Source organism: Podarcis filfolensis (genome assembly GCF_964270895.1).
Source record: "Podarcis filfolensis genome assembly, chromosome: 1".
Lineage (NCBI taxonomy): Eukaryota > Metazoa > Chordata > Lepidosauria > Squamata > Lacertidae > Podarcis > Podarcis filfolensis.
The window spans coordinates 33,576,035-33,589,583 of NC_139604.1; the positions used below are offsets into that span (position 1 = coordinate 33,576,035).

The 13,549-nt window shown below is 43.8% G+C and overlaps 2 protein-coding genes across 3 annotated transcripts in view; one reads left to right on the top strand and one right to left on the bottom strand.

The window, feature by feature from the left end:
* Positions 1-4,150: 4,150 nt before the first annotated feature.
* ARL6IP6 (ARF like GTPase 6 interacting protein 6) lies at positions 4,151-10,902 on the bottom strand (the record flags this gene model as incomplete). Its single annotated transcript, XM_083579819.1, has 4 exons — positions 4,151-7,145; positions 7,926-8,058; positions 9,827-9,880; positions 10,593-10,902. 4 exons carry the CDS (start codon positions 10,900-10,902, stop codon positions 7,052-7,054), a joined length of 591 nt encoding a protein of 196 aa, XP_083435945.1. The 3' UTR covers positions 4,151-7,051.
* An 838-nt stretch (positions 10,903-11,740) lies between these two features.
* The window catches only part of PRPF40A (pre-mRNA processing factor 40 homolog A), a gene marked incomplete at its 5' end in the record, with an annotated part of 66,244 nt that continues 64,435 nt past the window's right edge, over positions 11,741-13,549 (top strand). For both annotated transcript variants that reach the window (XM_083578851.1, XM_083578850.1), the window contains one exon: positions 11,741-12,151. In XM_083578851.1, the coding sequence (XP_083434977.1) occupies positions 11,741-12,151 (411 nt within the window). The remainder of the gene's footprint in view (positions 12,152-13,549) is intronic.

Consider the following 13,549-nt stretch of genomic DNA (forward strand, 5'->3'; position numbering starts at 1 on the left):
TCCTAACCGGTTAACTCAGATAGAAAGCACTTCAGCTTTGGGCCCAATGCACTGCTTGCTAGGCCGGCTAGACAATGCCTTGCTTTGCCATTTCCACTCAAGCTGAAATGATTTGCATTGGATTTTTGCTGCTTATCTGCTCAGAGCAGATAAAATGATTGCATCCAGCCATTTGATAGCTTTAATGCCTCAGTCACCTGCAATTGTCCAACTTTCAGGCTCACCCCTGCTGCTGCTTCAGTTTAATCTGTCACACTCTAACGCTAGTGGCACAAGATATATTTTTCACATTCATTCATTCACTATCACAGTCTGACCTAATTCATTTCTGGTGGGCGGGGGGTAACCCCAACAATGCCTACATAAAATATATCATTCTCTTCCAGCACAATCTGTTTAAAACATCGCTCTCATTTACCTTTGTTTGAAAGACATGTGAAAAATGCTGGAGGAAGGCAGGTTATAACTGACGTTTGGAAGATATCCACCTCACATTTTAAAAACACAGTAGAGAAAGAAGCAACTGAGGCATTTCGTATCTCTATCTAAATCAGATTAGGAGAAATAATTTCTGGAGCACAAATTCAGATGCAACGTCGGCTGCTCATTCACCCATGCAACACACACAGAAAGAATTCATAAGCTTTTAATTTTTTAATTAACGTTTATATCCAACTCCAATATTAGTAAGCATGTCTACTGTTATGAGCTGTTTAGCTATGGACTTTTCCGGAAGTTGGAGAACTCTGCATTAAAAGTCTTCAAGCAGAGTCCGGTCCTTCTCCAGGATGCCGTAGCAGCAGAGTTCCTGCAGTGGAAAGGGGTTACTGTTAGGCTAAGGCTGTGTGCAACACCATACAGCTCTCAACCGAGTCTTCATCTGGGAGCACAGAGAGTATGCATAATTCTCCCTCTGCCATTTATCTTCCCAACCACCCAATCTCTTTCAAAGGTTGCCTAACTGACTTCATAGATGAGCAAGGATTGAAACCTACGCCTTCCTGGTCCAACACTGACACTTAACCACTATATCATACCTTTCAAAGCAAGCCTCTCAAGGTCATGAGAAACTCTTCAGCTTGCCAGCCACAAATTGTTGAATGGTCTCTTTAAATTTGAAGGGTCATTATTGTTCCACAAGATGTGTATTTCTTTAAGGGCCAGACCTAGTTTTACAGCTGTGAAGCAGTATAGCAGGTGCTGTTAAGTTGTGGTAATTAAGCTGTTGGGTAATGGTATATAAAGAGCAGCATGTAGCTCTTTCAGTACCCTGGTGGTTGGGTCATGCTTATTGATATATTATAATTAATGTAAAAGGAGTTTTTGTTTTTGTTATTAAAACCTAGCAAAAGTTATTTTTGCATTCCTTGTAACGTCTGATCTCCCCAGCACACCTTCTGCAGCGCAACTAATCTGCAAATAGCCAACACAAATAAGCTTCCTACTAGCTTGATAGCTCACCCACTGCACTCAGCTCCAATTCTGGGATACAGAATATACAGTAGCTGAAATGTCACATCCTCTTCCCTCAAACTTATGTCAACTACATATCGCACCTGAAACTCATTAGGTGAGTGTGCAGATATGGCTCTCCAATGGCTATTCATGTTATTACAAACAGGAGGAGGAATGCTGATATTCTGCCTCCTGGTCCAGCAAAGATAAACATTTGGATTAGAGATGAGTTTATGCTACTACAGGCTATGCCACTGAAGCAAATTATAACTCATCGACAAAAAGTTGATAAAAGGATTGGAGCACGGGAATAGTTTTTAAATGCAATTATGCCATTTGTACCTTTAGGAATTTTTCACCATAATAGAAAAAGGCTTCACTCCTTACGATTCCTCATAATTATAAAGAAATAAAAAGCACTCTCGGCACAAATTGGGTACTGCTAGGCACAGAATTAGAGGGAAGAGTGAATAAATCAGCAGTAGAGAATCTAATTTCATATGTAAATCAGTCCAGTAAAACGTTTTGCTTTCATTCTCAGAAAATGTATTTCGCAAATATGATTTTTAAAAATGTATCTTTAGCAATTATCTTAAACCAGAATCTGAGGCCCTACTTTATGCTTGCCAAAGGGCTTGTGCTGCTTCCTGAGCAGCAAACTGCATTGTCAGACCACAAACAGCTTTTAAACTCCCCTCTGTTCAAAGGGGCCTTAATGCAGTGGGTGGGCTGGGGTGAGAGAAACAGGTTTAACATGCCCTTGAGCATAGAGCTTTATCTGGAAATGCAACAGCTTGCCTAAAAGCAGACTACAAAGAGCTATCACAAGAATGAGATGCCTGATTTTTTAACATGACAAAATTGCTGCTGTGGATTTGAGACTTGGTTGACTTTTGACACAGACCTCAGTTTGGATGAAAGCAAACATCCCATTTTTTCTCCTCACAGATAACCAAAAGACAAGTATAAACTTTTCTTCACCCAGCTAGGTGGTCCAAACAACAATACCTCCCTGCTTGGAGGCATTGGCAGAAGCAAATGAGAAATGCCAGGTAATGCCAGTACAGTGGTACCTCAGGTTACATACACTTCAGGTTACATACGTTTCAGGTTACAGACTCCGCTAACCCAGAAATATTGCCTCGGGTTAAGAACTTTGCTTCAGGATGAGAACAGAAATCGGGCGGCGGCGCAGCAGCAGTGGGAGGCCCCATTAGCTAAAGTGGTGCTTCAGGTTAAGAACAGCTTCAGGTTAAGAACGGACCTCCAGAACGAATTAAGTACTTAACCCGAGGTACCACTGTAGTGCTAAGCCCTCTTCCACAACCTCCCATATATTCTGGCTGCACTTGGGTCTTGTTGCAACCCAAAGGGACGGAGCAGTCTGGTTTAAATACTTAGGGAACCTGGAAACATTTCAGCAGTCAATATGAAATGGCCACCAGTTTTAGTGATTACTTTGGGAGACTTGAGTGATGAATAATCAATGTGGTACATTTTTGTCCAAGTAGGACCCAGGAGATGCAGGTTTAAATCCAACCTCAACCATGCAACTCAGCCACCATCTGTCAGTTTAACCTATTTAATGGGCCAAGAATCCTTTTCTAAAAAGCTGTGGTTTTTGGTCCATAGTAACAATGATCAAGCCAACTTATTACAAAAGAATACATCTAAACCAGCCTATAAGGTTTATAGGGTGGGGAGAGAAATATTTTTGTAAAGTTTTAGAACATTTAGATGTTCAATGATAATGCCCAATCTTATGCTGTTTTCACCCTACTGTAACAATATTTCTTTATGCTCTTTATCTTTATTTTATTAATAAAATAATTTCTTCACAAGGTTAAAAGGGGTGGGGCTGAGGACAGCCTGCAACTGTTGCCTGAAGCTGCCATTGCCAAACCGTTGAGATTAAGTTTGCAATGTGAGCTTGGATTAAGTATAGTGCAAGTTATACCAATAGTACATTGATTTAGATCTATTTTGAGCTGCATACTGCCAATTCCTCCCCGTTTTTTCCTATAATCCATTTGAACAAACTGCTTAACTGGGGAGTGGGCAGGCATTCAATAAAAAAGCTGTGTGGTTAGTAGTCAGAAAGTCATTAGCAGTAGTGGGGTTTGAATGAACCCCCTTGTGTGTTAAAAGCACATGGGTTTGTGGTATTACACAGGCTAGCTCCCTCCATTCCCCAAGCTGGGCAACTGCGAGAAGAGGTCCAATACCAGGGTTGGTCCTGTGGCTGAAATAAGTTTTGAAAGCAGCATTCTATTGTAGCCAATAGACTAGGTTGTGGAGTGTGCATGATGTCCACAAGTTTCTCTGCTTTGTAGACGCATCCACAGGCCCAAAAGATTAGCAGTCCCTGCCCTATACATATACCAATGTAACTTTGCAGTTCCCTGTGTGTGCAGTTTTGCATGCTTTTATTGGTAAGTGGGGTCCCTTCTATTGGTGAAGGACAGTTCAGAGAAGGACAAGGGAAGGACTGCTGCACAACAGCTATCACACATAGGTGTTTCTACTAGCTACTACTTAGAACTACATGTACATATTAAGGTGAGCAATAATATTCATTCAAGAGGGGCAAGGCATGATGTGACTGGGACGTTACTGGTAACAAAATTTAGTAACAGAATAAAAGATAAATGATCTAACATCACCAAAAGCAGAATAAATGACCAAACACCACTAATAGTAAACAAGATTAGTTTATTTGCAGTAAACAATTTACAAAAACAATGGGGGGTTTTGTGACGCAAAAAAATACTGCATGGACAAAATGAGTTCGGTACAAATATCCATTTCCAGTTTAAAAAGTCAATTATTATATTCTATATTTAAAAGCAACATGTGTTTATATTATACTTTGCCTTGGACCCAAAGGGCTGTATCCGACACTGCAGGTCCATTGGCACAAGGAGCTTCAACCCCTCCCCATAACCCTCAAAACCACATCTAAAAGGATGGGAAGCTCTCCAGAGAAGATTTGGGGGATGCACAGCAGGCAAGGATAGGCAAGTCCCGTTGCACCCATGCAACCCTGCAGGCACAGCATCAGCTACAATCCCCACCCCAAATGATCTGAATGAATGCGTATGTTGCCTGCCCACTCTCCCTTCCCAAATGCAGCCTTCTGATGGTGCAGCACACTCCATTCAAAAGGACCCCCAATCTCAGAAATGCATGGGAAAGACAACAAAGTTCTACAGAGGGAAAATAGCAGGATGTGTATTCTTTGGTTCAAAGCCATACATTAAAAAATCTAGTCAATTAATTATTTGCCTATTTGCATACTTTAACTAATCAGGTGTTGAAGTCAGATAAGCATGATACATTAGTAATTAGAATATTTTAATTTGTTACCCTAGTACTCATTTTAATACTATACATATTGTAATCAATGCTTCTTCTTTTTTTAAGGAAAAAAAGGTGCCGGAACTCACCATGAGGTTGTTACAGGAAGTGCCACACTTTTAACACTTGGAGAAAAAGAAAGGTGCCGGTACTGCGTCCCCTGAGTACCCCCAGAAAAAGCACTGATAGTAAGCTATAAGAGAACAGCCCTGCTGTTTTAAAAGTGTAACAAGCAAAATATACAGTTCTGTTTGGACAGTGTTAAAATATGGTTCAGTTTTACATGCAAGAGCCTCTGGCCTCAGTACTTCCCCTGCTGTTGCTGTGAGATGTGAAACTTTCACTTCTGCTTTCCATTAACTATGGTTTGTCACATCTGACCCTTCAAACTGTGGTTAATCTTAACTATGATTTCTGGAAACAAGCCAGAACTGTAAACCAGGGTTTGAAGTCTAACAACAGTTTCTCTAAGTTCAAACACAGTGGATGTATAGGGACAATAAATCTTCCCTTTGTGCCAGTGAATTTCAACCTAATCAGAAAACTATGGTTAATGGAACAAGCCAGGAATCCAGTTTGATGTCGGTTTCATATTCTGTCTTGTTCCTAAGCTGTTTCCCAATTTGGATGAAATGAGAAATGAAAATAAACTGAGGAGTTCCTGGGGTTTTTGCACCTGTTACGAAGGGGTTATGTGTATGCTCACAAGCCTTATTCATACTGAACTTATTTAAGTCAATATACGATTATCAGAACCTTTGCTATGGCCATCAGCTGATGCGAATAAAGTTTTATCTATCTAAGATTATCAGAACCAGGCCAATAAATAACTACTGTTAGTTGAAACAGAAGCAGAAGTTTCTGATCTTCTCCTTGTGGCTGCAAAAGGTGGACAACAGAAAGGAGCCCATGAATCCAAGGTTAATACACATAACACTAAGCCATAGTTTATTTTAGCACTACATACTTTTGCAGCCAGTCTCACTGAGAAGAGAAAGAAACCAAACTGAGAACAGGGACAAAACACATTACAGCTGCATTAATACAATATTGGTGTAGTCAGAATTTTGACCCAACACTTGGAGGTAGTGAAAATTAAGGCAGTGCTTTCTTAGCTATCAAGTGGCACAATCTACACATACTTCTAACTGAAATCCCCCCCCCAGCACTCCTAATAAAAGTATTATGTAACATTGTTACAGCTTGACAGCTGGTCCTGAACTGATGCCTGTCAAATGGGAAGCCCCTCTTTCTTTGCGGCATGAGGGAGCGAGCGAAGCTGAGAGTTGAGACTTGTAAATTAGGGATCAGCCTGCAAGAAAGAAGCTATGTGATTTTGTCTTCTAGGTCTTTGACACACATATAGCTGTCCTAGCCCTTCAATGACCCCACAGCAGGGCAAAACTAGGCTTTATTTCACCTGGGTCAAAGGGTAGAGTTTGGCACTCCCACGTGCACTTGCATATGCATACACAAAGGCTGGGGGACTCAACTATGCCCCGCTAGAGGTTTCACCCAGGGCAAAAAAACTTGCTAATCCCCCCCCCCCGGTAGGGCTCTGCCCTAGAGATAAGAATAAGGTGGTTAGCAAGTTTATTTGCACTGAATTTATGTTCTGTATGTAAACCTTTTTTTCCCAATCTACAAACCCTGTCCTTTTAAGTCTAGGAACAAAGTAAGTCCCATAGTGGAAATTGAGTGAAATTGCAGGGTCTCTCCTTTCGCTGCTGTCCCCTTCTCCCAAATGAAATTAAGTTAGTGTAAATCCTCTGAAATCGAATGAGCACAACTGATGTGATTCAAACCTCCCCCCCCCCCAATTTTGTTGCTAAGTATGCAGCATGTCAAAACCAAACCTGAAAGTTCACTGAATGGTATAATAGAATAATGGCAATTATTATTAATCCAGTGGCTATTTTGAGCAATTTATCAGCAACAATCCTGAGATAATTCTCATGAAGTGGTTGCCTCATGAAGTCTTTTGAAAATGCTGCAATCATTTCATGCAGCCGGACATTTTGTGTACACCTCCTTTCCTTATTAATCTGTCTCCACCTGTTGATTTGTTTTAGAAATGCCTCCAGCTGCTTCCTAAAACATTTGGCATCATTTTGGAGAGAGCATATTAAAACAGAGATTGAGGCAAGTATACTGAACACATGGATGGTTTGTTTGTGTGAAGGCAGCTTCAAGCGTCGTCTAGAAAGCTGTCTCTCTATGAGAAAGTTCTCAGTACAGACTAAAGGAGACACCATACTAGGGCAAGAGCTGCCACTATTCCATTCAGTATGGCCATACTATAGCCTATGTGAAAGGAGTGCCCAGTCATTCGCCTGAAAAAAAGCAGAAAACCAGTATGTAGGTAACAAGAACATTACAAAAGCTAAAATTAAAACTTTTTAATCCTAGTCATAGTCCTATTCCAAAAATGAAAAATTATTTCATTACCACAACAGAAAGCCTGAAGAAGCCAAAGTATAGCAGATTATTACCAATTCCCTTCAATAAAACTCCCACAAACAGCAAAAACACAGAGAAATGGGAGTATATTCAAAATATTCTACATACAGAAAGCAATAAATATTGGTAATTTGGGGGGGGTAGTTCACTGTATATATTGTAGATCATAGATTTAATTATTTTTTACCTTGACTTAAAATTGTTTCAGGAATACTAAAGTAAAGGTAAAAGGACTTTAGATAAGATATGAAAACTTATGATAGGACACACCCTGCTGGCTAACTTGTAAAATTGTTTAATATGAAGTCTCAGAAAGAACACATTCTTTGTATTTTGTGAATACAAGGCAACAAAACTGTCCTTAACATACAACATAACATATTAAACCTATTTTACATCCTATCACGTATAACAGTTTATGGTAATATTGCATTTCTCAACTAAAAACATAGAATTATTGTACTCTAGCTAGTCACCATGGACTCTGTCCCGGTGACTAGTCCAACACTAGTTGGCATAAATTTGTTTCCTCGAATATGAAGTTGTAACAGCACCAGCATATTTAGTAACAAGCTGTTCCTTACATATCTATTATAGTGGTTTACTAAGCCCCGTATCTGGTCGTATTTCAGTCTTACGAAGAAGGAACTCACTTGAATCGTGCAGGTGAGAGTGGAGTAGGAGGAAACATTCCCGGTTCAAAGGAATCAAAATAGGTCACTGTCCAAGAAAAACTGCAACATGAAAGTCCACTCATCAAGGATAGAACAAGTAGACTCCAAAATCCTTAGGGAAGAGAAACAAAGTGAAAACCTGGAATACAATTTTAATTTGGCCACAGGAGAGATGCATCAACTCCACTGTAGAATAAAGATCAAATCCGGAATAGAAGTAAACTAGCAAAATGACAATTACAATACAACCCTACGAATGTTTACTCAGAATTAAGTATATTGAGTGGAACATGTTTGTATTATATGTGTGCAGAATTTGTAATTTTCATTACGGTTAGAACAAAACTAGCATTTTTATGTCTGATCTATGGAAAGTAATCATCCATTGAGTTGTTACTGTTCGCTCTATTCATTTTTGTTAATCTATCTGGAGCCAAATACCATCTGTTGTGGATCTTCATGTAGTTCTCCCTCAATGAATTGCAGACTGTAAAGTTTATATTTCCCCCCAAAAAAATTTTCCAGTCTTCCAAATCGATTGTATAGCCTAGGTCCCGTTCCCACTTTAGCATGTTCTCTCCTTGTACCTCTTGATCTGAAGGTACTTTTTCTAACAATCTGTACATTTTTAAAGTGTTTTTTGATTACTTTGTAGTACCTCTCTTTCAAATTTTGAAATTTTGTTTTCAAATCCCCTAGTTTTTATATCTTTCTCATACGTTACCTTTAATTGGAAATATTCTAGCCAATTTATTCCCATTGTTTTGAGTTCTTCATAATTTTTTTATTTAGTGTTTCCATTTGTTTCTTCTGCTAATTATCTATATGTTGGCCAGATAGTTTTTATATTATTTTTTAGTGTCGAGGTTGCCTCTAGTGGAGAGATCCACCATGGGGTTTTTTCTGTAATTATCTCTTTCGTTCTCTCCCATACCTCAAATGGGGCCTTTCTTACTAAATGAATCCTTTATGTAGTTGTATCTTCCCATAAAATAGGTATCCGTGCCAACCATATATTTTGTCCCAACCTTCTAACTTTAAAACTTCAGTATCTTTTAATAATATCCACTTTTTCAACCAGTTCCAGCACGCTGCTTCGAAATATCTTCTTAAGTCTGGGACTGCAAATCCCCAACTTTCTTTTGATCCCATCATTATTTCTGATTTTATTCTGGCTTTCTTCCCCTGCCATATGAAATTGTCAAGGTCTCTTTGCCAGCTTATGAAATACTTTGTCCCAATTATTATTGGGATAGTTTGAAATAAAAATAGGATTTTTGTAATATCACCATTTTAATCATTGATACTCTCCCCCCTAATGATAATTTTAATTTGTTCCATTTTTCTATATTCCCTTTAATTTCCTTCCATTTTTAACGTAATTGTCATTAAATAAATCCGTGTTTTTATTTGCAATCCATACCCCTAAATAATTTACCTTGTTTTCTATTTTTAATCCTGTTCTCTCTTAACTCATTTCTATCTTTCTCCCCCATATTTTTTGACTTGTTAATAATTTTGACTTGTCTTTATTCAAATCCTGATACATCGCCAAATTCTTTCATTTTTATTAATGCTTACTGAATATTTTCTATTGGTGTTTCAGTTGTTATAATTACATCATCCGCAAATGCGTTTACTTTAAAACACTATGTTTCAAGGTTTATGCCCTTTATTTCTTCATCTTTCCTTAAAGCTATTAATGTTTCCAATACTGTTATAAATAAAAGTGGTGATAGGGGGCATCCCTGTCGTGTCCCTCTTTCAGTTCAAATCAATTTTGGACAATATATTGATACATCGCCCAGCCCTATTAGCCAATAAACAAAGCCTAAAATGAACAGCCATTATTCCAAAATAAAGCGGCATGAGCAGCTTACCTAAAATGCTTGTTTCTATATTTTCATCGGTCTTCCCTTTTTCAGATCGCAAATCTGTTGGCAGGAACAGCAAACAATGAAAGTTGTAAGGCAAAGCAATTCTGGGTAGAAATTGTTCTCTAGCAAGTGGCACACCCAAGCATTTTTTCTTCTGCCGCACGACTAGACAATCATTTTGTTGCATTAAAAAATCAGTTAGAATTCAAATGCCTGTTAAAGTGTGCCACAGGTTTTTAAGCAAAAGTATGCGGGTGGCGCTGTGGCTTAAACCACAGAGCCTAGGACTTGCCGATCAGAAAGTCGGAGGTTTGAATCCCTGCGACGGGGTGAGCTCCCGTTGCTCGGGCCCTGCTCCCGCCAACCTAGCAGTTCAAAAGCACGTCAAAGTGCAAGTAGATAAATAGGTACTGCTCTGGCGGGAAGGTAAACGGTGTTTCCGTGCGCTGCTCTGGTTCGCCAGAAGTGGCTTAGTCATGCTGGCCACATGACCTGGAAGCTGTACGCCGGCTCCCTCGGCCAATAAAGCGAGATGAGCGCTGCAACCCCAGAGTCGGTCATGACTGGACTGGTCAGGGGTCCCTTTACCTTTACGGATCACTATGGATGCCGTCCTTGAAATTCCTGCATTGCAGGGTTGAGGTTGGGCTAGATTACCCTCACGGTCCCTTCCCTACGATTCTATGGCTGCTGGGAAGGCGCTAGACCTAGCAAGCGGTATCCCATGCACTGAGGCGTCTCCTGCCTCTTCTCCTCGCCCTTTCCTCACCTCTCAGTACCAGGCAAGCGATGGCCAGCAGGAAAGCCAGCAAGGACACGGCCAGGAGGCAGCACAGCACGGAGAAGGCCCTGCTCGGCCACCGGCGAGCCGCCCCGTCCGGCAGCGGGGCCAGGGTAGCCCGGGACACGGGGCTTCTCCCGAGGCCGCCCAGCAGCTCTCCTTTGCCGCCGCCTTCCTCCTCCTCCTCAAGCTCCGCCTGGAGGTTCCGCGCTACCTCCCCTCGCTCCGGCGGCCACGGAGTGCCGGGGGGCCCCGCTCGGCCGTAACGGACCGCGGTGTTCCGGTAGCGCACTGCCATGGCAACGGCGCTTTCGAAGTTCTCGCGCGCGAAACGGCCGCCGCGGCGCCGCCCAGTCAAAGAGGTCCCCTCCCCGCCCCCACGCGACTGCCTCTAAACCGGAAGCGTATCTATCTCGCGAAAGGGGTGGGACCGAGAAATTGCCCACACCGGAAGAACGCATCGGGAGCCCCGCCCTCTTCTGTCTGTGTCTCTCTCTCTCTCTCTCTCTCGCACCTGCCACCCCACCGCCTCGCTCGCTCAACGGATTAAACTGCTCAGGGCCTCTTAAAGGGACCGAGCGAGGAAGCAAGCCAAACGCCTTCGCTGTCTCGCTCCCTCCGCCCGCCCTTCCAGTTCAGCTGAGGGACCTCTTGGCTTTCCGTAGCCACGCCCCCGATCTCGGCTCGCGGGAGCCCATTTTCCCAGTGTCCTTTGCGCGCACGTCCCCCCTCTGCTCCCACTCTGTAGTTTCCATCCTCCTCAGGCCCTTCCATTGGATAAGCCCTGACCCCACGCGCGCTTCTTTTTTCTTTCCCCCTTCGCCCCCCGCTTTGCTTTTTGCCTCCCGCTGAGGGGAGGAAGAGCGGGAGGCGGCGGCGGCGGCGGCCCTCAATTCTCCCCACAACCCGGCCTGGAGTGAGTTTTTTGTTCCGGCCCAGCCGCGCGCGCAGGGCGCTCCTCCTTACGTGTCGGTGAGCCTGACTTTCGACGGAACCCCTTTTCTCCCATTGCCCCACAGGGCGGCCGCCCGCCCCTCCTTCCTCTTCCCGTTCGCTCCTCCTCTAACGGTTCCGCTTAGACACCCCGCAGCCGGGAGGGCAGGCTCGCCGGAGCCGGGCCCGGTCCAGGGGAGGCGATGTCAGGCGGGGACTCGGCGGCCGCCGCGGCCTCCCCTCAGCCGCTCCCTTTCTCCCTGCCCAAGCCGCCTCCCCTCATGCAGCTCAACCCCGGCGAGGGAGTGCGGCCCGTGGGGGCTCCCGGCCCGGAGCAGTCGCCCAAGAGCAGCCGCATGGGAGGCCGCCCGGATTGGCCGGCCGGGAAGCCCGTCAGCCTCTTGGCTCCCCTCCTCCCGCCTCGAGGGGAGCCCGAACCCCTCCTGCCCTTCGGCCCGTCTTCCCGCCAGCCGCTCCGGGGGAGGCTGCTGGGCAGGTGCGGAGGTGGCGGCGGCGGCGGCGGCGGGAGCCTCCTCAATCCTTCGATGCGACCAGGTGGCGGCGGCGGCGGTGGAGGAGGCGGCGGTGGCGGTATGGGCCGAGAGCCCCTCATGGTGAGTGGAATGGTTGTGACTTGTTTTTCCCGCTGCGTTAACTCCCGCGTGGAGTTACCCGTCGCGCGTTCATTCTGAGCGCTTTCAGCGTGATCCTCAAACTCTGAAGTCGAAGAATAGGGTACGGTTCTGGTCTAACCTGAGTGGAATATGGAGATGGGTAGTTGTTATAAGAGGTCCGGGGCAACTTGCAGTCCGGCATAATCGCCCTTCTCTGTTTCCCACGCCCTACACACATCCCCCCCAAAAGAAAAAAGAGTGTACTTCATGCTTCTAACATAATCGGTTTCTAATAATGGAGCTTTTTCTGCACAGACGTCTTGTCCTATCTTGATCTCTTAAGCACATCATGTCCGAAGTCCTTTTGTTCAAGTTTTGGGCTACTTCGTTACCAGCAAGCTGCTTATCAAGTTATGTATTAAGTAGATTCATACTTTGATTAACCTTGTGCTTTTCAAGTAGCTGGATGCAATGTGTGCTCATAAAATGAGAGAAAAGGGTAACTTTTTGTTTGGTGACGGTAATATGTAAATTTGGCGTTGGGCCTCTAAGGTAGAAAATGGCTGTTTTTAACACAATTTTTAGTTGCAAGTCTGTACATATGAAGAATGGTTGAGCAAGGCCCAATCAGGTATTCAGTTTAGTGTCTGAAGACAATCATGAGAGGGGAGTGGGGGCATGCTGGCAAGATTTGTCCCCTCCTATGCCTCATCTTCCCCTCCATTATAGCCCACTGCTCCAGGAGTTGGAAGATAAAGTTCTGTATTAGGGAACCTCTTGTATGTGGAGGTATCATAAAGGTAAGGTAAAGGTACCCCTGACCATCAGGTCCAGTCATGACCGACTCTAGGGTTGCGCGCTCATCTCGCTCAAGAGGCCGGGAGCTGGCGCTTGTCCGCAGACAGCTTCCGGGTCACGTGGCCAGCGTGACTAAGCCGCAGCTGGCGAACCAGCGCAGCACACGGAAACGCCATTTACCTTCCCGCTGGAGAGCGGTCCCTATTTATCTACTTCGAACTGCTAGGTTGGCAGGAGCTGGGACCAAGCGACGGGAGCTCACCCCGCCGCGGGGATTCGAACCGCCGACCTTTCGATCGGCAGGTCCTAGGCTCTGTGGTTTAACCCACAGCGCTACCCGCGTCCCACGGAGGTATCATAAATTTAGGTAATTGGTAGTGCTCACTTGCCAATACAGTAAGTTGAAAATAATATGCTCATGATTGTCAGGATAGTTTCATATTTTATGTTGTTCTTTTTTGCCCATTACAGGGTAATGGCCTGAATGGCAAATAGATGTATACATGCTAGACGCATAATGTGGGAAGTAATCCAATAATATGCTGTTTTTAGTAGTTGTATTTAATTCTATTTAGTTTTTTAAACAATACTGCTTGAGTT